Here is a 25,647-nt window from a genome sequence, read left to right as displayed (position 1 = left end):
ACACTCTTTGAACAAAAAAATTAAAGCACATTGCTGAACCATGTCCATTTAAAGCACATTAATCTCCAAGTCAGTTAATGAGGTCTATCATAAATTAATTACCGAGCGAGTAGTGATATGTTCCTGATCTTAACTTTTTACAAAACTAATAAATAGAACTCTATGCATATTAGATAAATCTTGCCTTCCTCTTCTTTCTCAATACTATACTTCATAGGAAATGGATTTTAATCATTAATACGGGCATCAAACTATGGCATCTTATAGTAGTTTTACTTGCATAATTAGGTCAATATTAGCCGCTAGTTCAGTTGAATTAGTGTGTATTATTAGCATCAATTATGTCAATCCAAAGAATATAGATAGACCCCATGATTAGACTGTTACTTCTTATATGGTCCATTTGTCATAAGTAACTTTAATTTCATATAGCAGGGATTATAGTACATTACAGTAAGAAATAGACTATTTTGGCTTTGGTTATGCCAATTTATTCAGGCATTTTATGTAGGAGGCTTCAGGCTTATATTTCTTATCCACATTATTCAGTCGACTAAACAGGAGAGTCTCCCCAGCGATGGCTGACATGAACTTGGTGACTACACAAGGAAGAGGAATTCAAACTGCAAAAGAAGCTCTGTCCGCTATAATAATAAAAATCTTCCACGGGTAAGAATTACTATTGCCTTGTTGTCTGAAGCTAGTAAGGCTCACTCATCCAGTATTCTTGGAATACTTGAGGGTTCAGAAGTTAATTCACAAGATAGATTATGCTGGCTCAGCATTCTCATGAGCCTGTGTTTCATGTGAATGATTTTTCCCTTGTGCCCCCAAACTCCTGCCAGCTTTCTTCCAACATAGATTTGCCACTGACTGTCACAGATTGATCCATGATTGTCCAAATTTGATGATGATGCCTCAAGTTTGCCAATTACTTTTGTTTATCAAGCATCAGCTTCAGGTACCTTTCCTGTTCATCTATTTGCTCCAAATTAAGTTAGAACCCAAAGCAGCATTAGTTTATCAAACATCAGCTTCAGGTACCTCACTTAAACGGGGCACAGTTAGGGGAGTTGAAGCCCATAATTATAATGCTTAACTTCTTATCAACATTGTTTACCAACTGAAAATAAGAGTGCATAAGCAATTGTCTAGAAAAACCAGGGGAGAGGACTTCAAAAAGCTCTATCCATTTAGATAAGTTAGCTTACTCCATCTTTAACTCAATATGAACATCTTCCTTTGAATGAGTATTGCCTTGTCATTTTATGCTCATGTCCTATTCATCAGTTCTGGGACGCTTTGAGGGTTGAGAACTTGACTCTGAAACATTTGGCTCAGCACTCTCCAAAGTTTCTGCATTAGGTGTCTTTTGCTTCTTGCTAATCTCCTGAGAGCTTTCTTCCGATGAAGCTTTGGCATTAATTTTGTCATCGATTTTCTTTACATGGTCCACCTTGGTGCCCTTTAATTCACTTTTTGTGAGGGAATCTTCAATTGCATCTGCAGATGGTGTAGAGGGATTCTCCAGATTTGATGGTGATGATTTCAGCTTGTTAATGTCCAACTTCTGCTTCTCAAACATCATTTGCAGACACCTTCCTTGTTCTTCTATCCGCAGCTGTAAATTTCTTTGAATCTGCATAGAAGAAATATAGTTAATACAACCACATATTCTGTATAATAATTATATATATATATATATATGCGGAGAATGACAGATATGATAACTATTATATGGCACAACCAAATATATGCTAGATAAATTAAGGGGATTTCTGAATCAATTACAGGATTAAGGTCAAACGTAACAGGCACTCAAAATCCTATATACTTTAGACCCCAAAGCAGAAATCATACAAAAAATAGAATCCCTTAGGAGGACAAATTGATACCTCAAGTTGTTCATGCAGCTGCTTTTGAACTTCTATCTGTAATCGCAGTGCTTCAGTAATTTCACTACTCCTGCCATCAACACCAAAAAAAATAATATGATAAAGTATAACACCAAACACAAACAAGGAAGCAACTATACAGAAACCTTGTAAAGAAGGTTGAACTACAGAAAAGACCTCGTGGACCCTGATATGGACTCCTTAAAACAACCACCCTCTTTTCAGAGTCACTTCGTTTAAAACTAGATGCATTAAAGATCCTTGAAAGGCTCAATTTTCAAATGATAATAGAGAGTTTTATTGTAATCCCATTTTATACTCAATAAACCGGCCTAAATCAAACAATTAAATTTACTGGCAAAGCCTCCTTCCGGACAATACAACTCATTTAAGCACTCCGTTGACCTGCCTAATCTATTATGACACTAAATTAGCAAAAGGTTCTCTTATAAAGACCAAACAAAAAGCACATGGACATACTGAAAAAGGCAGGGAGCAATGAATTTGTTGCACACTCTCAAAGCAGTTTTCTTTAATCAGGTCTCTTAAACTGGCTTAACAATCAGATACATCTATGAAAAATGGGAAAGCTTTCTACATTTTAACTTCCTCATCATATACAATTATAAAAGAAAAACATTAAAAACTCACGGATACCGCAACTTAAAACAAAATATAAGACTTCACATCTTTGCAGGGGCCAAGAAACATCTACTTATCAACCCTTACAGTTTTACGATGAAAGCTACCTGTGGAAGTGGCACCTCAAACAGTACACAGAAAATGAAATTAAAACTCCAATTTCAAAAAATTTCTGCTATTTCAACATGATCCTTCATCCTTACGATTTCCCATATTTCAATCACATTCATACACAGATCACTATGAATGTTACCACACGGTGCATATTAGGTTGTGGTAACAAAGTTCCCAAACAAGTATCACATGAAATGACAATAACCAAGACACTAACAAATCAATATATCACATGATATAATTAAAAATTTTCCATACATAAATGAGTAAAGACTTACGTTTTTAAGTCAAGAGATGATATTTCATCAAGAGGAGTTAATCGTTTCTCCAAGGATCCTGCAACAATAGAGAGCACTAGATTATCTTAAATGCATTCTACCAACAATATCTTTGTGTAAGTCAGGAATCACACATAAAAAGGAGTCAACATATCTCTGCCAAAAATATCAAACCGTTTAGGTACAAAAAAAAAGGAAGAAAAACCATAGGGTTCATCAATATTAATCTAAAGTGCTTTCTGGAGCAGAATGTTGAGAATCCACAGAAGTATAGTGTTCACAGAACAAATTGAACTGGGGAGCTTAATAGGAAAATGACAATCAAGTATGCAGAATAGACTATCAATTGTCTTAACATATATAAAACTGTTAAACTACTCTTAACAAGATTCAAAATTCCCAACCATATGGCTCTGCTTCCCTTTCTCTGTATCTGTGAAGGGCTTCTACATTGATCTCTCACAATGAGTTGCTCAAATTGCATGCTAAGTGTACACAAGAGGGTATGGAAATATATGTGAGAGGTAAAATTGTATACATAATAACATCGGGGAAATTATCCAAGTCTGAAAATTCAATTTTCCGCAAAGAGCCACAAGATCCAAAGGTGAACAACCTTCCCCTTCCCAACTACCCAACTCCATCAAGCAATTAAAGAAATGCACAATGTATCAGCATGAAGAAGCTGATTATAATAGTAGAAACTATCAAACTTGGAAGCCACTTTTACATACCTTCTGATGAATCAGGCCTGAACCTTGCTGTCCTATATTTCTGCAGTTTAAGGAGAAAATATTTACAATTAAAAGAATAATATACATTCATACACATGCATACAGACACACACTAACAAGCATGTGCTGGCATGCACACACAAATAAATTAATTGAACAACAAAGTGACCTCCAGAAATAGAAGAAGTGCTTGTACCTGCAAGTGGCTTTTAACATGGTAAATAGTCAAGCCATCAGCTTTCATGAGCTTCAGCACACCCTTTGGAGTAGCTCCTGTGAGTTAAAAACAAATCAAATGAACAGCAGCATAAGCCTTATAATTTAAGACAATGAAGAGACAGGAAAGAAACACACTTTCACTGCCACCAAGTTGGTTAACAGCTTCCACAAAGGCCTCATGAAGTTCTGGCGTCCAACGCATGCGTGGCTTGGCTGGGCCACTATTTTGAGTGGAAGAGGGGGTAACAGCAGATCGGATTTCTCCAAAAGGAGCAGTAAGATGGTGATGAACTTGGGGTTGATGTGCTGGAATACTTGTTAGTGGTTTGGAAACATGGTATGGCATCTGATTCATCAAAATTGGAAAATGAAGTACAAAATAGCACTGGAAAGTATTTAGTTTATTTTGCGAAGGCATCTTAATCACCACTTTTAGTGAGAAGGCTCAAACCTTTGGTTCCAGGTCAGTCATATTGGTGTCAACAAGAAGCTCATTCCAGTTAGAACCCAAAGCAGCAGCATCAGTGATTAGCTGGTCTGCCCAGTCCTGCCAATCATTTCTTTTACTTGAGTCCTCTGATGACATGACATCACTGCAATTACTGCTTTCTATTTGACTATTGTGGACAGGAGTGTTTACAGGAAAATCAAGATAAACCGGCAGTGACTCTGGACACCAAGAAGAACTACTCTCTTTTAAGTAATGACTGGATGTTGTTAACTTAGGCATCCCTGAATGGGAAGATTGTGGTAGTTGCAAGGATGCAGCATTTGTTGATGATTGAGAAATAAAAGGAGAGTTCATATGCTTTTGGTGAGATGATACAGATGAATAATGAAGATCACTCGAAAATTCAGATGAAGACAAAAACATGTGATCAACTACTCCACTGTTTGATGGTACATGAGGTCCATGGGTTTGTGGCCTTGTCCTAACTTCTCTTTCCATAGAGAGTGGTTGAGAATGTGGTAACTTGGGATATGTATCTTCCAGATGGGTTGGAAGGACTGGTAATGATGATGACATTGTTCCAGACACCCCCAAATTGCAGAGCTGCCTAGCACCTGATCTCTGAATGGATATAGGATGTACCTCCATTGTTATCCTTGAAAATTTTAAAAAAATTGTAATTCACTCAACTGACAGTATCTAAGTTTCTGCACCTGCATTTCTCATGTGAACACCACCAAACGAAAGATTACTGAGAGTACCTTCCTTACTGGTTTCCAATATAGTATCAAGGGAAAGGTCATCAACTCATATCTGCCATAATAAAGAAAAGTTAATAAATCAAAAGGACCACAACGGAATGCCCTATATAAATTGTTTTGTTGCATGAATAGTCAAGAGAGGCACCAACTGCAAAGAAAACATATAGACAAGGATAGAGATGTCCATGGTTATGGCAGAACAAAATAAAGCACTTCAGTGAATGCAATCCAAAACTGTGGCCAAATTTTTAATGTTGCAAACACATAAAACAGCACAAAACGAAGGCAGAGCCTTGATCATGGGAATAAGTCCTTAAACTCAAACGCTGGGAAAACCAATTAATTTACAGTTTGTATCACATGCAAAAAGATATTTTAGGGTGAACCTTAATAGTATAACACAATAGGTCGTCAGTTGTCAAAATATTGTACAATACAATGACTTAGGAGGAGGCCTTAAATCATTTAGGTTCTGCAGATTACCGAACTCTACGACAATGACATCCGGGCTCAGTTAACTGAGCCAATCATAATAAAGGATCAAAAAATCATGTGTTACATGCTTAAAGGTCATGGTTTTCATACAGATCTCCGAGAGCCTCCAAATAAGCAAATAAAGGAGGATATAACTCATGTCAACAAAGATCAGCTTAACTTACTGGGGAACAAAAAAAAAAAACAAAGATCAGCTTATCCCGTGAAAAACCCGTGAGTGGCTAATACTGCCATAAAGATTATTCATACACCAAAAATTTCCTATTGCTCAAACTATACTTACAGTCACAGGATGGTTTCTTGAAGTTCAAGATTCTGATACTATGTTTTTTTTTCATTTGATAAGTACATGCAGTGTTGTTTCCACTGGTGAAGACCTTGCATATCAGATATATGATAATTAATGCCACTTCAAGAACATGCTTTTGTCAAACACCAAGCGCAGATTATAATCAACCAAACAAGACAAAACTCCACATTCATGACCGAAACACCTAAACAATATCACAGTCAGTCAATACACCACCAGACATGCTCATTTGAATTGCCAAAAGGAACAAAGCCTTACAATAGCAGTGTCCTAATAAAGCTTCACAATTTTACGATGTTTAATGCTAGCCCTTAGCAAAGCTATAACATCATGACAGTTTAGTTAGCTCCACCAAACAAATTTTTGTTTCCTTCATCCTTCAACAATTGATCAAAACTCATATTAATATACAAAAACCAAATCAAATTTAGTTGAAAAAACGAAATTTTGACCAGCACCAATCAATTTAAAAACAAGAAATCCAAAACAAGATGGTCAGGCCCCTCACCACGCAGAGCAGTTGATGAAAATCATACCATGCAAAGGCATTAAAAATGAAAATAATAACAATAACAAAATCGAAATAGCAAAATTCTAGTTGAACCTATCAGAGATTGAAACAACAATATTACGTCAAAACAGCAAATGGGTATACTGGAATTCTTCCTGGAAAAAAAAAGGAAAATTTGTGTAGAAAATTATCCAATGGGCATTGCCGAATTCTCACCAATAACTTAAGCAGAAACCTCTCGAAATTGAAACTACAAAAGAATCGAATCAAAACTAAATTAAAAAAAACGACAGAAATATCTGAGGAGACAGGCAGGTGGTGTAAATTGGGTGAGCAGCTGAGTGAAATGGTACTTCAGAGAACGGTGATTAGTGCGCCTTCTAGTTCGTTTCTTTCTCTCTTCGCGTTGGAGAGGCGTCTGTAGTATTAAAGAACAGTGATTGGTCCATGCGCTTTGGGGAACGCGTGCGTGTTAAACTCTGTGGGAGATGAAATAAATAGTGCATGTCAAGTTTTGGCGGTTCACTTTAGGAGCGTGTGATTGGAGAGTGATGCAATATGTGATCCGGCGCACGTGGAGTTAGGGTTTTGTCCTATGACTAGAGAAATGTCCTTTCAGTCTCCTGAAAAGCCACATTTTTATTTTCCTAATTTTTAATTATTTTCTTTCTGGTGGCCTTCTATGGAATAATAATTATCCTATGATGGTCAAATTTGGAATAGCACATGTCAAAAAGGGATAAGTTGATAACGTAAAACCGGAAAATTTACCATATTTAACATATTTACATGACAAACGCCACGCCACCCAACCGGATTGATTGGAAGAGATGGAATAAGAGATAATTTAAATCAAGGATTGAAAAATTGGATCGAATCGATCGGCCTAATTGGATAGATCGTAAACTGGTATCGTAAACAAATACTATAGAAGATCGAATCGCTTTAGATTTAAAATCGGATTGGACAATGGTCGAACCACTGGTTCGCATCTGAACCACGGTCCAACCGGTTTAAGTGATTTCCGGTTCAAGGTTTCATATAAAAACTATAAAACCTTTTATTTTTTCTTCTTCCTTTCCTTGTTGTGCATGCAGAAGAAGAGTTGCTGCAAGTGACGACATTCTTCAGCTTCAGCGCTGTTGATTCATCTTTTGCTGACGATGAAGACAACGACGCCGCCGAGAGGTGTTGGTTTCAATCGCAGGCTCACAAGATGACAATGACGGTAGTTGGTTGTTTGTAAAGCTTTAAATCCCGTTGTTGTTGTAAACTTTTTGTTTATTGTGAAGTTTGTTTGAAGTTTTAAACTTTGAAACATACTGCAGTTTTTTTAAATTTTGGTCAAACGGTGTACATTAATTTTTTTGGATAATTGTAAAGATGATTCTACAGCAATTCCCTCTTATAATTTGGTCAACAAGTCAATATGTAATATTGTAAATTTTACCTTAACAGGCTTTCAATTTTAGTGCTTGTGAATTTTATTTAATGCATGTATTTTATTTGTGTTTTGTTTGGGTGTTCAATAATGCATATGTTTATTGAATTGAATTTTTTAATATATATGTTTTATTTTGATGCAAAGTTAATGGTTATCACTTATTAAATTTATATTTAATAACACATATATTTTATTAATTATAAAAAGTATGCATAATATAAAATTTAGTATGTAAAACACATATAATTAAATATAATTTTTTAAAGTTAGTATATAAAACTAGAATTCCGATCGAACCGACTGATTCAAATAGTTTGACCGGTTTGACCGAAACTAATACTCAAAACGGTTTTTACTCCGTTCCGGTTTTAAAAACCTTGATTTAAATAGTAAAAGATAATATTTTAAAAATAAAATGTAAAAATTTAATTTTTTTTTATAATATTTAAAAAATAAATTCTTAATTTATTGAGGGTTTTATTTACTTAATAATATCAAACTAATTATTTATAAATCTTATCCAATATCTTAAAGTCTTGTCGTTCTTGAATACAATCTAGACAAAACAAAATCTCTACTTCTCTTGTTGCCAAACAAATGGAATTTGCGTTCTTGAATGTTTGTGAAATAAATGATTTTGTCTCCCACTCTCACAAGACAAAATAACCCCCAACAAGCTCCATCTTTGCATAGAAAAAGACAAGCCAGAACCAGGGCTTATACAGTGACATTTTGCCACTTCATCTCAGTGTCTTGCTATTCCTGTGATTCTATTGATATTACCCCAACTTTCCTGTGAAAATTTTGAGGTGTCAACTGTTTGTCCAATTCATTACTTGAAACTTGTAATCATGTTTATGCGGTAAACAGAATGTTAATTTCCACTCACCCTTGGGCAGTCATGCAACTTATAACTAGTGGAGAGTCAAGCTTATGTCACAAGAAGAAGCTATCCCCTCCCCCAGTCTGAAGAACAACTTCTATATTCTTTTATAAAACGCATTATCTACTTTATATGGATACCCAAAGCTAGAATATTCACCACAACTGTTGTCAGAGATTTTGATTCAGGAAGCTTCTGCGTGAGTGGGAAACTAAGAGATAAACTGCCATAAGTTCCAATATGGGATGGTAATTCGGCCTTTGTGAGAAAGAAATTCCTCGATAGAAATAAAGATAAGATAGTTAAAGAATTGAAATAAATATATATTTTCAATTCGTATTCTTATTAATTTATATTCTTCTTTATATATTTTTTAAACTCTTAAATATTAAATTATTCTTAAATAATTATATATATAATTTGACACCTAATAAATATTTCATTAATTTTTTGTAAAAGGAAGAGGGGGGCAATTTTTCACATGGGGATGAGAACAGAAGGAGAGGAAAAATTTTCCTGTAAAGAGGGAACGATTATTCTCCGTCATTCCTGTAGATGGAGTTGGGATGAAGACGAGAATTACAGTATTTGACCCTCCCTGCCCCTTTGTCATACCTATTTCAATACAAATCATTGCTACTTGGCAAGATTTTCATGTCATGCAACTTCATCGTGCGGCATCATTCTGTTTTGCAAAGTGGTTCTGTCTTCCGCTTGCACATATGATAAAGAAAGATCAAAACCTTATCTACTAAGAATCACTAATCACTTTTACCTTAATTCAAGTATGGTTGAATGAACATTAAATTGAGTTTTAGCATTTCACTTACGACACTTCCCAAAACTTCTTAACAACAATCCCAAGAGGGTATTAAAGAAACACAACAACAACATATAATAAGATCACAGTAGGAGACTTTTCGGACAGATGATAAATGAAATATGTTTGCTAGGTTGAACTTATGATAGGTAGTACATGGAGTTTGGTAGCTTGAAGGTCCTTTCTGCACTGGGGAGTCCATTGAAACTGCTCCATTGATCTCCAACAACGCCCCAGATGCGGTACCCTTCATCGCTCAATCTTTGTCTCACTGCAGACTTGTATTGTTGCACTTTCATGCATTCATCATCCAGGGCCCTGTATGCACAGTCAGTGGTAAAATAAAAATTAGGTAATTAAAATAAACCCCACTAGGCCCTGAAAAAGAATTAAACCAAGAGAAATTAAGAGGTGGAGAATGAAGTAACCTTAATTCAAGTCTAGTCCATCCATGGTATCCAACATGGATGAGGTTGTCAACAGTGCAAGATCTTAGAGTTTCCCTTCTTGAAGAGACTAGGAAAATCTTTATCCCTCTATGTTTGATCTCATGGTAGAGCTTGAGTGTATGCTTAAGAGCCGGTGCCTTGCTCTCTTTCATCCATGATTCCAAAGATGTCGCATTCAGCTTCTCTCCCCTGTTTTAATTTACAATTGAAACATAGAACAACCTTACATTAATGGAAAAACTGACACTCCCATTCCACAACATTTTGGTAATGTAATTCAATTATAAATCTGATGATTAGGATCTGTCCGAAAACCTATATTGGAGTTTTGAGCTTCTGATAAGGTGAAATGGGCTTGTGGCATTTGTTCTCAGGCCGCTTGTGGGCAAGAGGAATGGCGAAATGGGTCCATCCTCATATGGTGAAATGGCCAAGAGGAATGGCGTCATTTAACGCTAGCAAACCTATAGATCCCATCAAAAGGAAATCCTACTTACAGCATCAAGAATGTCTGATCTACAGGATTTTTAGAAATGTGCAGATACATACTTATTTTTGTACTGTACTAGACTTCTGAACCTACATTAGTGAAAGTAAAGTTTAATCTGAGAAAAATGGGCTTACCCAAAACCATGTTTCTTGAAGTAAGGAATGGTAGAAAAAAGAGTATCATCAACATCAAATATCCAAGCATCTTTACCATCACCTTCCAAATTGCAGCAACCGCTCAAATAGAGAATCACCTCTTCAATGGCCCTCTCAGAGTCAGCCTTGTACTGAGATGAAGTCATGTATTTCTTTATATGATCTATGCATTCTTGGGGCACAACTTCAAACTCCCTTATGTTGTTAAGTTCAACATTGATCCTCCAGCTTTCACAGTAGTTTTTCAAGCCATCTCCCACCCCATGCTTCTTTCTATGGTTCAAAATGTTCCAGTCAGCAAGTGCTAAGCCAATGAAGAGGCTTGTGCATACCAATGTGATCAAGAACAAGTTTGCAATTGCCATTTGCATAGAGACAGAGAGAGACGAGGAAATGAGAAAAGGATTGAAAGTGAAAAGATAGAGACTGATATGGGGTATGGTGTGATGATTTTATCTACTGACTTGTGGGGTAGAAAATCACATGGGAAAGATTTAATAAAATGATGGGAGTAAATTATTGTTATTAATGAATATGACGACAACAAGGGATATTTATGCTATACAGCTCATTCTGTTCCCCTTTTTTTTGTGTCTGCTGTTTATCAACTCCAATCTAGCATGTGATTTGATCATTTTTTGTCTTCAGAATAGATGAGCATAATGTTTCATACATAAACCTTCTTAAGTTCACATGAGAGGCATAGTAGAGTAAACTTCAATAAAATGGTTGTTTTAGATGGTGAATTTTAATTCAGAAATTATTTAGATTTTGATGGAAAGTGGGACATGCTAACATTTCCTGGTGATGTTAATTAGCTTTGTAAATTTATTGTAACTGCACCACTCTCGCCACCAAACACGGCTTCAACTTTTCTTTTCTTTTTTCTTTCACTTTTGTCAAACTCTTTATTATTGGTTTGGTTTGGTGTGTTAGAAAACGGATCAAAGTATGAAAGGTGGACTGCCAAAATTATGTATACCTGCTTTACTGCTTACTGATGCGAAGCAAAAAAGTTTAATATAAGTGCAGTTCATTTTTGGGTTTTATAAGCATGACAAATATTTGAATTTAAATATTTTATTTAAAAATTTTAATGTTTCACTAATTTTGTTAATTCTAACGTTAAATTATTAGAACATTTATAAATAATAAAGTTTGATTTTATGATTTTTGAGTAAATAAAAAATTGATACAATAACTTGGAAATAAAGAGATCGACCACTGGATTACTGGGTTTATCCTCAAATAAATGAAATTATGATAGGTAAAAGAACAACTATTGTAGAATCCATCTAAAATATGAATCACAGTATAATTCATATGGTGATTAATTCTGAGCAAACTTTACATCATCTGCCTTGTGGAATATCCTTTGGCACAAAAGAACCTCAGGCATAATCTATCCAAAAAGATGTCCTTTGGACCTTGAATCAAGTGGAAATGGGGGATGGATCTAAGTAGACCCCGGGATAATTGATTAGACAAAAAGCTCTAAACCCATTAGTAGTCAGCTTACGTATTAAATATTGAATCAAGCAAAACTCCATGATAGGATATTCGTATATTTGTCCATTGACGAAGGGTAGATGAGGGAGGAAACAGCTCTTTGAATTCATCATAAAATTATATTCCCTCTTAAGTTCATCATCTCCTCTTCAGAATGAAAATATTCTATTCCCTTGCCCAATTCATGAAAATTCTTTGAGATAGGAAGGGAATCATAAGGAACGGACACGAAATGTTAATCAGATAACTCCATTTACTTCCAATGCATCCAGGTAACAAAATAATTTTGATTAAGAGCAAAAATATCTAACAGAAAGTCATGTACTTGAAGAGCATGATCCATAAGAAAAGAACTACATGACCAAAATCAAGCTTAATTTAGCAATACACCAACATTAAACTGTATGGACCCAGGCAGAATACAGAAGGACCAGATAATAGAGCAAACTGAAAGCTTTAATTCGGTCATAAATCAGTTATAATGATTTTTTTACAAGCAAGCACGAATATTGTATCAGCGCTAATACCAGGCTGCAAATACAACTGTACCAGTTTCTGCATGTAATCAAGGCTTTAAGGATCTGTAGAACTAGAAAAGTTACATCGACTCTTTGTATTTCAGATTTTCGATTAACTTTACAATGATTTCACTCAAATCATCAGTACTGCCTTCTGCTGACATACACAGCCGTTCAGATACTTGTACCCACTTGCACTTCGGTGCAGAAAATATTATGCTTGCACCAGAGGCCAATCAAATAAACATAATACCAGAAATTTATTGATTTCCAGCAGTTCCTTCCATGTGACAAAATCAACCAAGTTGTCTTCACCTCTGAGAAAAAACTAAAGAATCTTAGTTCAGACCAAAAGAGAAGGATAAAGAAAATCAAGCAGAAAAGATGTAGAAAACAAATAGAGATGTTCACCATCTTTAGATCAATCTAATTGTTATTTAATCAACCCAGCAAGGTTCCCCATAAAAAGATGCTACTGGTAAAGCGTTGATATTAAATATTCATCCTCCCAGGAAACTCTACTATCTACCCCATCAATGTTGGAGCTCTTTCTTGGTTCAAATGTTCTTCACTAAAGTTATTGTCGGACTCAGTCCAACAACTGTGATTCACAGCACTGGTGAATGACAATGCTGACTGCTCTTGGACAACCATTGAACAGAAAATGCTTTAAAATCATCAACAGTACATTTATCAATCTTTGTAGTTGGAACAACATCTGAAGATGACTTAAATAAGTCCTTCGCAGAACCCCTTGATTCCTGAACCAAGGCAACCAATGAATCCAGAAGCATAAATTTTTTTGAGATACACACTAAGGCAATTGTCCTCCATCTCGGAAAGCTCATTAAGATCCATCTCCATTGTTGCTTAAAATGTCCGTCCCTCATCGACAAAACGTGTATGAAATGTTCAGAAACAAACGCTTTGGCTCTACTGAAAGTAGCACATGATAGAAGTGAAAGACCATGATCATCACAAATATGAAAAGGTGATCACATTAAACTTATAGCGTATTACTTAATTATCTAATTGATTTCAAATCCAAATATAGTATAACAGAAGAAGCATTGAAAGGCCAAATATACTCCACAACCAAAGAGAAGGAAGGATTGGATGTCATTTCATTTAGCGTTACATCAAGTGCTTCAACTAGTCCAGGTAAACTTCTGTGGAGCTCAAGTGCCTACATACCTAAAAATCATCAAAAGGTGAAATTTAATCTTACCCAGCAAATAAAAATGGAATGTGCGCACAACCATATTAGCAAAACTTTAACTGGAATGAACCTTTATCAAAATCATATCAGAAAACAGGGCATATTATTGAAGGAAAATAAGCGAGCCAATAACCCCAAGGCTCTTTTGGTTAAGTAGTTGAACGTAACAAACACAATGTCCCCTCTAAAACTTTATCAAGCTAATACCAGGACTTCGTTAGTGTTCGGAATAACTCGGCAAGCAATGAAAATTTAAGTAATTTCACTTAAATTACAATTTTTTTTATTTTTATTAGGAATTTCAAAACGCACAGAAATCATGATTTTGTAAAACATTTCCAACACGAACTAAAAAGAATCATTCATGGAGGATAAGTAATACCTTTGAAGTAACAAAATTGAGTTTTATATATATATATATATATATATAAAAGAATCATTCATTTAAAATACGCATTTCATTCACCGCTAACAAAATGTACCAAAGCTGAGTAACCAGTGTTCACAGTTTATATAAAGTGATAGGAGGTACAGTACTAACATTCTCAAAATAAAAAGCCCAGGGAAGAGCTCTCTTGACATTTTGGGCAGCCCAATGGGCGTGAAAGGCCAGAGGACTAATATCCCAGATTGAGTATATCTACAAACCCTGCTATAAATTTCATCATATCTTCTAAGTAAATTTCTGGATGCTGTCAACTCATATTTTTCCCTGATTTGAAACTACACCGATTTCGGAAGCTATAAATCCAACAGACTGCTAAGCATAGTGTGAATGAGGGTCAACCTTCCCCATATAGAAAGGGATAGGCTCAGCCGTTTCCCATCTTCAAAATTATGTCATATAATACCAGCGGCTGTTTGGTTTGAATTCGGCGGCTATCTTACGATGTATTAAAATGCCAGCTTATAGGATCTTTAGAAGAAATAATCTAGAAATTTAACAAAATATAATTAAGAGGAAAAGAGAATAAAAAACTTGTTGAATAATAGACATTTTAGTTCATATAAGATAATCTTTATTTAATACAATTGAAAGAAAGAGAGTAAATAAAATATTGATTAGTTTACCATGAAAGAGATCCCTATGTTTTAATAGTTATTATCATGTCCAAATGCGTTTGAACAATATATAATGAAAACATTATCATTCAATCCAGGCATACAGGTTATGTTGATTGTAATCTCCCCAACAAGTACTGGTTTCAAATTCTATTACAGAAAACAAGAATCCCAACAAAAATCAAACTAAGAACACAAAAAGGAAATGAGTTGAAAGAAAATCAGACTCAGACAATAGCATTGGCAGCACTTGCAATTCTTGGCCACAAATCAGCACACTCCTTTCCAATTGGCCCAGTTATAGCAGACCCTATCAACAAACAAATTATAAGTCACTTCAGTAATCAAATTAAAATCCAGCATCCATTCGATTAATGCAAGTCATTATATTACCTTTCATTTCTCCCTTAGGGTTCACAATCACACCAGCATTATCTGAAAATAGAATGCACTGCTGTTCAGAAACCGAAGCTAACATTTATATGCACTAATGTTTAATACAGGCAGCAACTTTGTTACTTGTATGTATATCAAAGAAAGCAATTCGACAGTTTAAATTTTGTAAATGAAATTAACCTTCAAAGTACATGTAGACGCCGTCCTTTCGACGCCAGGGCTTGCGTTGGCGGACGATGACAGCTGGCATAACTTTCTTCCTGAGATCGGGTTTTCCTTTCTTGACGGTGGCCATGACCATATCGCCGACGCAAGCAGACGGCAATCTGTTGAGGCGTCCTTTGATTCCTTTGACTGAAATTATGTAGAGATTCTTGGCTCCCGTGTTGTCAGCGCAGTTCACAGTAGCTGCCACTGGGAGACCCAGCGACATCCTGAACTTGTTCCCAGCCGATCCTCCCCTTCCTATCACAATATAAAATTACATCATATACATAAATTACATACTAATACCCACCTAAAACATTAGTAGCAGTGAAACTAAATAGAATGAACATTGTACCTCGCTTCGACATGGTCGATCTGTCTGTGATCCTCGACTGACGCCGAAATAGATCATTGTTTATATAGGAGTAGGGTTTTCTGGGAGAGTTTCTGGGTGTTTGGACACAGGGACGAATAAAAACTTGATAAATTGATTTAGACTATGCGACACCGTTTTTCAACAACTTTCTTAAGTTAAATGTACTTACACGCACCGTTTTGGTGCAGAAGCAAATGTCTTGCTGTTCTTCACCACCACTCACTTCTCAGCTTCTTGTATTATCGCCTCGTGAAACCGGCAGAAGCAAATGTAAAACCCAGCTAGGATCATGCCATGTTGGCGCCAGAATGTCTCTCAATCAGCCACCTTCATCCTATTCTTCCAACCCCGGCATCACACTCCTCAAAAACGTTACCAAGCTCCTGTGGGGGCCATCTCTCCCGCCGGGACTCCTCATCTCAACCGTCCGTAACGCATGGAACTCCACGTGGCAAATCATGATGTCACAGCTAGCCCCTTCTGATTCAGCCGGCAACTACACTAGACCAGCTTCCAAATTCCCCCTCCAAAATTACCCACCACCTACCACCAACCTCCACCTCTATGTGGGCCTGCCCTGCCCATGGGCCCACCGGACCCTGATAGTCCGAGCTCTGAAAGGCCTCGAAGATGCCATTCCAGTCTCAATTGCGTCGCCGGGCCAAGACGGTTCCTGGGAATTTAAAGCTATCGGTGGCTGGGGGGGTACAGATATTCTGGTCCCGGGTTTGGATAACTTAAACGGGTGTAAGAATTTGAAGGAAGTTTATAAGTTAAGGAAGGGCGGGTACGATGGAAGAGCCACTGTGCCTATGCTATGGGACGTTGATAAAAAGGAGGTGGCTTGTAATGAGAGTTATGATATAATCCAGTTTTTCAATTCGGGCTTAAACGACAAGGCTCGTAATCCGGGTTTGGATCTTGCAACAGTTGAATTGAAGGGAAAGATTGAAGAGTGGAATAACCTCATTTACCCCAATGTCAATAATGGAGTTTACAGGTTATTAATTCTTTGAATGTTTCTGCATTATGAGAAAACAAGATTAGATTAGTTACTTGCCAAAAAAATAAACCAAGATTACTGTCTAATTTCGGTTACTTATTGATGTTGTAGATGTGGGTTTGCACAGAGTCAGGAGGCATATGATAGGGCAGTGAATAATTTGTTTAGTACATTGGAGATGATCGATGATCACTTGGGTGGTTCGCGTTATCTGTGTGGAGATTCACTAACTCTTGCCGACGTTTGTTTGTTTACTACATTGATTCGGTTTGATGTCGTGTATAATGTGTTGTTTAAATGCACGAAGAAGAAGCTCATTGAGTTTCCCAATCTTCACGGCTACATGCGTGACATTTATCAGGTAATACCATTAAGGCTTGTTCAATGTTTGTCGTAGCTTTAGCTTCATGGTTTCTTAAAGGCTTGTAGTGACGCTATTGTTTATTTTGATCAGATTCCTAAGGTTGCAGCTACGTGCAACTTTGTGGAGATCATGGATGGTTATTACAAAATACTTTTTCCCCTGAATCCGGGTTGTATTCGACCAGTGATGCCATCAGGCTGCGAGCACCAAATTCTCCTGAGTCCTCACAACAGGGAAAACCTGTCATCAGTTGACAATAGTATGCAGTTGTATGTTTCCTAGGGGCGATCGAAATGAGTTTCACAGGGAAGTTGAATATCTGTACATAATATAATTTTAATGTTCATATAAAATTTTAGTCTTACTCATGCGCTCTCTTGATGATATGGAGAAAAGCAGACATTAAACTGAAAATAAGAAATAAAGATGACCAATTCGAATGTCAATATATCAAACCCCAAACATTCATTACACAGCAGTATTTGTCAAAAACAGAAGCTGAGATAAGTTTAGCTTTACCAAATTATAGCAGTGAACAGCAAACTTTACAAAATACCGCCAATAGATCTGGACCACAAACAGTCAAACATATGTACACAGCCAAAAATAAAGCATTTCAAAAAGAACTACCCCCGGCTTCTATTACTAACCCTACTTGCCAAAATCAAAAGGCCAGTGGTATGACCAAACTAAAATCCACTTCCTCTCTTTTCTTCATTAGGGGAGAGACTAATCTATAGAATTAAAATTTCTACAACTGAATGCCCCCACAAGTCAGTTCATCTTGAATTCAGCATAGATTTGGATCCTGCACCAAAAATACACAATCACAAGAATTATAGGGAAACCGTGAACAAAAAGGAAGCCAATAAGATTGGTTTAATTAGATCATAATTCATAAAGTTTAATGTATTCATTGCTATTGCCAGTCCATTAATGCACCAAACCACTGAATGCTTATGTAAATTTGACAGAAGTTCCTGAATAATTGAGAAAGACCCCTGAGGTCAGGCAGTAAGAAAACCTTGATTGACGAAGAACAAGAAGCAAAATCTATCAGAAACAATAAAGTGCTTTGACAGTGAGCACCAAGACGTTAACTTCTTGTCATTCAACCCCTCGAACTCTTTCGTATCGTGTTTCTCTTGTTTCAATCACAATATACTACAAAATAAAAATAGAATTTCTTTTTCCAAAAAACAAACATCGCAACTAAATGCTATCATCCAAATTCCACACTGAAAGAATTTTGAACTTGCTATCCTCTTGCCTACCAAGCAGACAAAGATTTGCAAGATTATTCATTCAGATCAAGAAGAACAGCATGCATGCTAAAATGCCAAACGGGAAGAAAAAAAATTATTCAAATTAAAATGGGATGTTCAAGGTTTGTTACTGAGGTCTAATTTAAAACTTAGAACTAGAATGCAAATTCAAGATGGATCTATCCGGTAGCATTTTTTCCATACAAACTAGCTGGTTTGCATTGTCAAGTGTGAACTAGCCAGTTCATTAAATGCATCCTTGCAGAAACTGGAAGTGCATAAATACAAACTAGTCAGTTCACAGTGGCAATGCAAACTAGAAGTTTATATCATTCACAAAGAATAAACAACAGATAACTGAATAAATAATTCATACAGAACTACAAAATATATGCTAAAGCACTTACTACTTGAACGTTTCATGTTCCTGCAAAATCTACTGCCACATCGACACTGGAATGCATTGGCAAGATGATCATGGTCATCAAAATCAATACCGTAATCCTGCAAACACATTCCTTAAGGCTTCTTAATATAGGGCAAATAAAAATCTGATAGAGAAACATATACAATATAAAAAGTGATACGTGTCACACATATTGACATGAAGAAAAGGAAATAGAGCTACAAGAAATAAGGATTGCCTGTCCTGGAATATATATATATATATATATATAGACAGAAGAAGTTTCTAATAAGTTTGCATCAGGTCAGTTTTGCTCTTTCTTTTATTTTTGGTTTCACTATTGGGGCAGGTGTAACATCCCTAGTTCAATAACCTAACCCATTGTCAAGATATTGTCCACTGTAGACACACAATCCATCATGATTTTGCTTCTGGGCTTTACAACCCAAAACATGTTTTAACAGTTTAAAGAACTCACAGACTATTTAACCACTCAAATTCTCCCACCCCTAACCGATGTAGGATATATAGACAGAGTACAGACATACCCAGCATCTCTCTCGTACTTTGCCAATGTGGGATTTGCCAAAAAGTATCACAGCAGGTGCACAAGTTTATAACAAGGAAGAATAGCAGGTGGCTCTTCCACCAACAACATAGAATATATTGTTTCACTCATTATTCCTTTTAGTCTTGACAACACTAGTACATGAAAACCATGGTAAAATTGTTCCTCATTCAAAGCAACAAGAAGCACACCAGAGAAAAAAAGAGAGAATAATCGGCACAACTCTACATGAACAACTACATAGCCTTTAAGTTTAAAGTCTTTACACAACAACCATCAACTAAATCTATAGAAAAACAAGTCTACTCACCCATGTTAGCTCTTCAAATGCATCCACTTCTCTTGTTGTGAAAAATGCAAGCTGCATCACAGGTGAAGACAATAGTTAGAATAACTGTATCAGTGAAACCAGTATCCGTAACAAAAAACAAAACAATAGGCATTGGGATGGAGCTTCTAATGTGCTTTACATGATAGTAATGATGCTCAGGACTCTCAATTTCAACTGGTATCTCGATCAAGTTCGCATCAAAGCATCTGCAAACACAAAAAATAACTCATCAGATGCTCAAAATACTAAATCCACAGATCGTTTATTTTCAAGTTACACTCAGAAGAGGAAGAAATCTGAGTGTTACACACAACATTAGTGATATTTTGGCAATTACCTATGATTTAAGAACCTGGCAACATTTCCATAACATGTGGCATCCAAACAGAGAGCTTCTTCATCTTTTGAAACTCCTTTTGAAGCCCAATATGCATCTAATAGAACTGGACAGTTATGTCTCTCGATGTTCCTCTCATACAATTCTCTAATGGTTACAATTTCTCCAACAAACTCACAAACAAAAGCACCTTTTTGCAGCTTCTCTAGAGTTCTAAGCCCCCATCCCTTTCCATCAGGTGTAAAAAACACCTAACACGTAAATGAAATCAAGTTACTGAATACACATGTAACTAGAAAGGATATCTATAAGAATAAGTAAATGGTGATGAGTGTCATTATAACTTCAATTTGAAGAGAACCAGATAATAATCAACTCAGAAAACATGTTCAATAATTTAGCTATTACTAGTGCTAGAACTAAAAAAAATAAAGAAGGGAATAAAACCTGCAGTTTGCAATTTATCCCACGCTGCACCACACGATTGCCACATTGTCGGTAACAGCCACATTTGCTCCAGCATTCCTTTATAATATTTCTTTTCAAGTGACCCTTACATGGTTCTATAATACCTTCATTTCTTGATCTTTCAAGCGGGCAATACCTACAATTCAAAAGGCATTGCTGTTGAGGATCGCGAGTCATTGAGATGCACTCATTTAAGAAGTCCTTCTCAAGAAGGCCTTCTGATGTGTAAACATATTTCCCACTTCGGCGTGCACAAGCACAAGATACTGCTGATGATAGGCAATCACCAAAACATGAAGAACAACAATTCTCCTCACCAATTTGATAAAGAGAGACATTCACAGAAGCATTTTGGAACACCAAATTCTGGGAAATATAGTGGAACGGCGGCAGACATTCATTGTTTATTTCATTAATCCAAGGAATTGCAACTCCTTCTTCCCCTTTAGCTATGTCTTTGACATCATTTAAAACCCTTAATTCATCAGCACTTAATTGACACTGTGGCACTACAACCAAACTAGATGAGTTAGAAAATTCATGGTCTTTTAGTTCCTGTTTCTTATCTCTTTCAGCAGTACCATTCATAGAAGATGACATCCATCTATTTTCCTCACTACCCCCAAAAAGAAGTGCATCCGGAGTAGTAGATTTCCTCAATAGATCAAGAGGTGGCATCACCCTTACCCTTTCCTGTGATTCAGGAGATGAATTAGTTGCCAATTCCAAGAAGCACTCACACACATCTTTCATCACATTCATGAAAGAAAAACTTGGGTCAATGATCTTATATGATCGAAGACACCTCTGTTCCATTAATTCTCTTAGTTCATCCAGAGTAGGCATATGAAAATTTGGATTTCCAACAGCGGAATTGCAGCTTAGAGATATCTTCACCTCTCCCGTGGTCGAAGACGCAATCTCCAAGGAAGGGTGAGATCCTTCAGGAACATTAGCAAGTTCACAATTAGAGCTCCTCTCAGTCAAAGAAGTTACAGCCTCACTACTTCCATATTCAGCCACAACATGTTGGGATGGATGAGGCTCCTCCCCAACTGGCTCATCCATGGAAACATTTCCAGCAGATGAATGTCTTATGCCTAATGAACCTGTCAAATTAAATAGAAAACCAAATTCTAGATGAACTAGAACCGAAAAAAAAAAAATCCATGGTTTCAGATGGAAAAGAGCATGATCTGTCACAAAATAACTAACAGGCAAACAATCACCAAGTTTAGTGGATCTCAAGGCATAAATATTGTATTATGAATCATAAAATGTTCAAACTCATTATTTTCCTTCTTAGATATAACCAATATCCTTAATAAAACATAACATAATACCAATATTACCACTAAGATGCCCATATATGCTAGCAGACAGAATTCCAGAAGCTCAAGTAACCCCAACTCAAAGAAAACAAAACTGCTTAATTAAATGGAGAGCAACTACAGAGAAACAAATTAAATTTCAATTCCAACATGAAGGTCCAATAAGATGGAACTCATAAAAAAGAAATATATAGCAAAAAGATGGGAAAAAAAAAATACAAGTATCAAAAGTACCTGGATGAATCACTGCAATTGGAACCTCATACTGTGGTCTGTCATCCATAAGCATGTCATCGGTAAATGGCTCATCTTTTGGCTTGATCAATGCTTGAGAATTGGGCACCTTAGGCAAAAGAACATTTCCCGACTCAAATATGGGATTTCTAATGTGCACTCCATGAGATGCCCGCACAGAAATACATCTATTTTCTGCAGAAGCAATTGTAGGCAATACAGGTTTCTTTCTTTTGTAGGTAGGACAAGGAGTGTCAACCCTTACATTTCCAGTACTGAGTTGTAGAGCCTCTGTCTTGTCTTGAGACTGCTGTTGCATAGAAGTAGAAGGTAGTTCAGCCTCTTCCAATTTTGGCTCTCTTAATAAAGCTCCACCTGACATTGGGCTGGAGTTGCTGGTAGAAGGTGTAGCTGATGCTTCATGGCCTCTACGCAAGCGCTTTAAGGGGAGTAAGGGCTCAATGTCAGCAAGAGGCTCTTCCCCAAAATTTTCTTCTTGCTAGTCAAAATGAACAAAAGAGAAAAGCATGTCAGCAGAAAAAATCAAAGGGATCAAAACAAAAACTAGAATATAAACCCAGTGAAAGCAAGAGAAACAGGTTGCATACATCGACAATTTTAGTTTTCTTCTGTTCAGAAACCTGATAGATCATATTAGAACATAAGAAAGAAAGTTAGAGGAAACAAACATCATACACAAAACCATAATAAGTGACAAAAGGAAGATGAACCTGAGCATCCTCCTCCTCAAAAATAGCATCAGCGAGAGCACGATAATTTTCTTCTTCAATGAGTTCCCAATTTTTCTCATACAATTTCAGAAGTTTCTTTAGTACAGGTTTGGCTTTGTTTTCACTGATTCCAATCGCCTTCATAGCCTTGAATGCCTTCAAAACTCTTGGATCAGGTGCCATAACAGATGAAGAACAAGCTGTCTCTACTATAAGTACCAAGTGTACCTACATATGCCAGTGCCAGGAAGTCAAACAACTTTGAAATTATAAAAAGCTACAAACAGGAAATTTCAAATGAAATCAGATTTTTATGATTCACTCACAAACAGGGCTGGATCCAAGTTAATCTGACTCGAGCTTGACTACTAGCTTAACTCAATCAAGCTCGAAACTAGCATCCATGGCTCGAGCTCAAGCCATGAGTATAAAAAAAATATCAAGATCTAGCCATAGGATGCTCAGCTCAAGCTCGACTGAAAAAATATTAACTTATAAAAAATCATTTTTTAAATTATTTTCTAAAATTTATGTTTTCTACTAAAAGAAAATATTAGAGGAAATTTAAATTGTACTGAGAAAGGAAAAAAGTAATCCTATTCATAAAGAGTAAGGAGAATTGTTAAAGTTTTTCTTCCCAATATGGGATTTTTGGAATTAGGTTAACCCCTTTATAATGGGTGAAAATTTAACAACTTACCTCACCAATTATAAATAAACTTACTTTTTTTTCTTTTCTTAATATAATTTAACTTTCCTCTAATGTTTTCTTTAATCAAAGAAAATATCTTTTATAAAATATTATTTATAAGTTATTTTTTTTCGGTTGAGCTCAAGCTAGAGCCACCATATCAAGATCGAACTTATGCGTGTGAAATTCATTGAGCTTAAGCCTAGGCCCTCATGTCGAGCTAAGCTCGAGCTTGGCTTTAATCCACCCCTACTCACAAAAGCAAGCACTAAAAAGAAAAAAGTATAAATAAAATAACAAGATAAATCAACAAGGCAAAATTAGTCTTTTTAACTATAAAGTGTGTATGTGTATATAAATATATATTTGCACGCATATAATTTCCTTAGCAGTAAAAGTATGTTTAACATCTTATCAGAGAAAGGAGAAATTTTATGAACTTTTTTTTTCCAAAATATGAAGATATTTCCACATGAAAATAAATACCAAGATTAAATCACAACCCCCCAATAACAAAGAATATAAATGCGTGTCAACTGAGAACCGAGTTGATGTTAATCTTACCAAGCCAAGTTCTTGAAGATTGATTCACACCAGCACAACCTGAAAATCACCAAAGAAGTAGATATTAAGAAAATATAAACACGAAAGTTTCTCGCCGTTGCCCAGAGATTATAAAGAAAAAACATTAATCAAATATTTCTATCTTGATAACAAAATCATGAGTCATCAGAGGATGATACTTCCAAACCCACCAAACTAATAATAAAAAAATTAAAAAGAAAACCCTAGCAGTGAATTTTATTCAGTCTCTATTGACCGAGGAAGCAAACTTCGCTATCCGTAATACAACAACAGCTAAGTTTTTCTTCTCAGCAACCGAACCGAGAGACTATCTCGAAATGTGCAAATGTAGCGATCCATGAAAAACCCAGAACAAGACGGAATCTAACAAACACATGTAAAGGTTGTGTTTGAGCAACATTCGAAACAGAAAGTGTTCTTCAAAATCCTAAGAGCAAAAACATCTGCTTTGAATAAACGCTTGAATGCAAAAAATGAAAACAACATTCAGTGTTATCGAGGAACAAAACGAACCAGCATTATCAGGACTACCGAGACTGTGGGCGTGAAATAGAGCACTGAACCAAACGGCCGATTCCAAAATGGGTTTTTGTTATTTAAGACAATACAGAGTGAGCCGAAGCTAGTACTTGAATAGTTGCAATGTAATGCAATGAGTACGCTAGATCAAGCGCGTGGAAGAATCGTAATTATAGGAATCCGGCGCGTGTAAGAACGGTTTAGGATGGAATTCTGAAGGTTTGGCGGGCACGTCTGTAGTCCTCGGTTTTCCATTTACCGGGCTCGGTTGGTGCAGCACAAGGATATTTTGAATGACAAATGAGTGTTTTGAATACAAAGAGAATAAATAAAAAATAAATAAAGTAGTATATTTTTAATTTAAAATTATTTAATTATATAAAAATTTAAATTAAATAGTTTACTCTATATTAAATTAAATGAAAAAACTTTATTTTTTGCTTTTTAAATAAGAATGCCTCTTTTTCAAAGTTTCGAATAAGAATATACTTAATAATAATTAAATTAAAAGGGTAATGATATTTATATATAAAAATTATATTTAAAATATATATCATTTTATTATTAAAAAATAATTGATATAAAAATTTATAAAAAAGAGTATACTAAATAATAATTAAATTAATGGGACAATGATATTTTTTATCTGAATTATTTAAAATTATTTAATTATATAATAATAAATTATTTATTTATCTAAATTATATAAATATACATATATATAATTTTATTATTAATATTATATGTAAGAATAAAGTGATATTAATATTATAATATTGATATTGTTTGTAAAATACGCTTTTATCCTTTCAATTAACATTTTAACTTTTTGATATAAAATAAAAGAAATTAATTTTTAATTCGATAAATTATCAT

At 35.6% G+C, this 25,647-nt stretch overlaps 5 protein-coding genes across 20 annotated transcripts; 1 reads left to right on the top strand and 4 right to left on the bottom strand.

Annotated features, from left to right (window-relative positions):
* Window positions 1-402: 402 nt before the first annotated feature.
* LOC123222360 (protein PHOSPHATE STARVATION RESPONSE 1-like) lies at window positions 403-6,902 on the bottom strand. Of its 15 annotated transcripts, XM_044645078.1 has the most exons (10): window positions 6,627-6,902; window positions 5,873-5,966; window positions 5,047-5,146; window positions 4,334-4,954; window positions 4,018-4,228; window positions 3,860-3,936; window positions 3,664-3,703; window positions 2,930-2,987; window positions 1,896-1,965; window positions 403-1,639 (listed from the first exon to the last, which is right to left on the bottom strand). In XM_044645078.1, the coding sequence occupies exons 3-10, from the start codon at window positions 5,050-5,052 to the stop codon at window positions 1,280-1,282; spliced, it is 1,443 nt and encodes a 480-aa protein (XP_044501013.1). In that variant the 5' UTR covers window positions 5,053-5,146; window positions 5,873-5,966; window positions 6,627-6,902; the 3' UTR covers window positions 403-1,279. The 15 variants fall into 15 exon arrangements, with proteins under 15 accessions (XP_044501013.1, XP_044501002.1, XP_044501014.1 ...); XM_044645067.1 differs by having other exon boundaries at window positions 4,334-4,988; window positions 5,095-5,146; window positions 5,873-6,902; XM_044645079.1 differs by lacking the exon at window positions 5,873-5,966 and having other exon boundaries at window positions 6,158-6,902.
* Window positions 6,903-9,533: 2,631 nt separating this feature from the next.
* Window positions 9,534-11,085, bottom strand: LOC123222908 (acid phosphatase 1-like). The gene is made up of 3 exons (XM_044645929.1): window positions 10,631-11,085; window positions 9,986-10,195; window positions 9,534-9,875 (listed from the first exon to the last, which is right to left on the bottom strand). The coding sequence occupies exons 1-3, from the start codon at window positions 11,020-11,022 to the stop codon at window positions 9,698-9,700; spliced, it is 780 nt and encodes a 259-aa protein (XP_044501864.1). The 5' UTR covers window positions 11,023-11,085; the 3' UTR covers window positions 9,534-9,697.
* Window positions 11,086-15,017: 3,932 nt separating this feature from the next.
* Window positions 15,018-16,072, bottom strand: LOC123222563 (60S ribosomal protein L23). Its single transcript, XM_044645408.1, has 4 exons — window positions 15,918-16,072; window positions 15,536-15,820; window positions 15,353-15,394; window positions 15,018-15,269 (listed from the first exon to the last, which is right to left on the bottom strand). The coding sequence occupies exons 1-4, from the start codon at window positions 15,928-15,930 to the stop codon at window positions 15,187-15,189; spliced, it is 423 nt and encodes a 140-aa protein (XP_044501343.1). The 5' UTR covers window positions 15,931-16,072; the 3' UTR covers window positions 15,018-15,186.
* Window positions 16,073-16,089: 17 nt separating this feature from the next.
* LOC123222561 (glutathionyl-hydroquinone reductase YqjG) lies at window positions 16,090-17,673 on the top strand. Its single transcript, XM_044645405.1, has 3 exons — window positions 16,090-16,938; window positions 17,053-17,302; window positions 17,396-17,673. The coding sequence occupies exons 1-3, from the start codon at window positions 16,133-16,135 to the stop codon at window positions 17,585-17,587; spliced, it is 1,248 nt and encodes a 415-aa protein (XP_044501340.1). The 5' UTR covers window positions 16,090-16,132; the 3' UTR covers window positions 17,588-17,673.
* A 59-nt stretch (window positions 17,674-17,732) lies between these two features.
* On the bottom strand, window positions 17,733-25,060 carry LOC123222560 (probable inactive histone-lysine N-methyltransferase SUVR2). Of its 2 annotated transcripts, XM_044645403.1 has the most exons (11): window positions 24,766-25,060; window positions 24,232-24,270; window positions 22,977-23,204; window positions 22,854-22,886; window positions 22,246-22,744; window positions 20,660-21,789; window positions 20,213-20,463; window positions 20,015-20,081; window positions 19,855-19,905; window positions 18,978-19,074; window positions 17,733-18,113 (listed from the first exon to the last, which is right to left on the bottom strand). In XM_044645403.1, the coding sequence occupies exons 3-11, from the start codon at window positions 23,157-23,159 to the stop codon at window positions 18,085-18,087; spliced, it is 2,340 nt and encodes a 779-aa protein (XP_044501338.1). In that variant the 5' UTR covers window positions 23,160-23,204; window positions 24,232-24,270; window positions 24,766-25,060; the 3' UTR covers window positions 17,733-18,084. The 2 variants fall into 2 exon arrangements, with proteins under 2 accessions (XP_044501338.1, XP_044501339.1); XM_044645404.1 differs by lacking the exons at window positions 22,854-22,886; window positions 24,766-25,060 and having other exon boundaries at window positions 24,232-24,741.
* Window positions 25,061-25,647: the final 587 nt, after the last annotated feature.

Source organism: Mangifera indica, chromosome 8, assembly GCF_011075055.1.
Source record: "Mangifera indica cultivar Alphonso chromosome 8, CATAS_Mindica_2.1, whole genome shotgun sequence".
Classification (NCBI taxonomy): domain Eukaryota; kingdom Viridiplantae; phylum Streptophyta; class Magnoliopsida; order Sapindales; family Anacardiaceae; genus Mangifera; species Mangifera indica.
The sequence above is the reverse complement of the archived record's forward strand: the minus strand, read 5'-3'. Positions and strand labels throughout refer to the sequence as shown.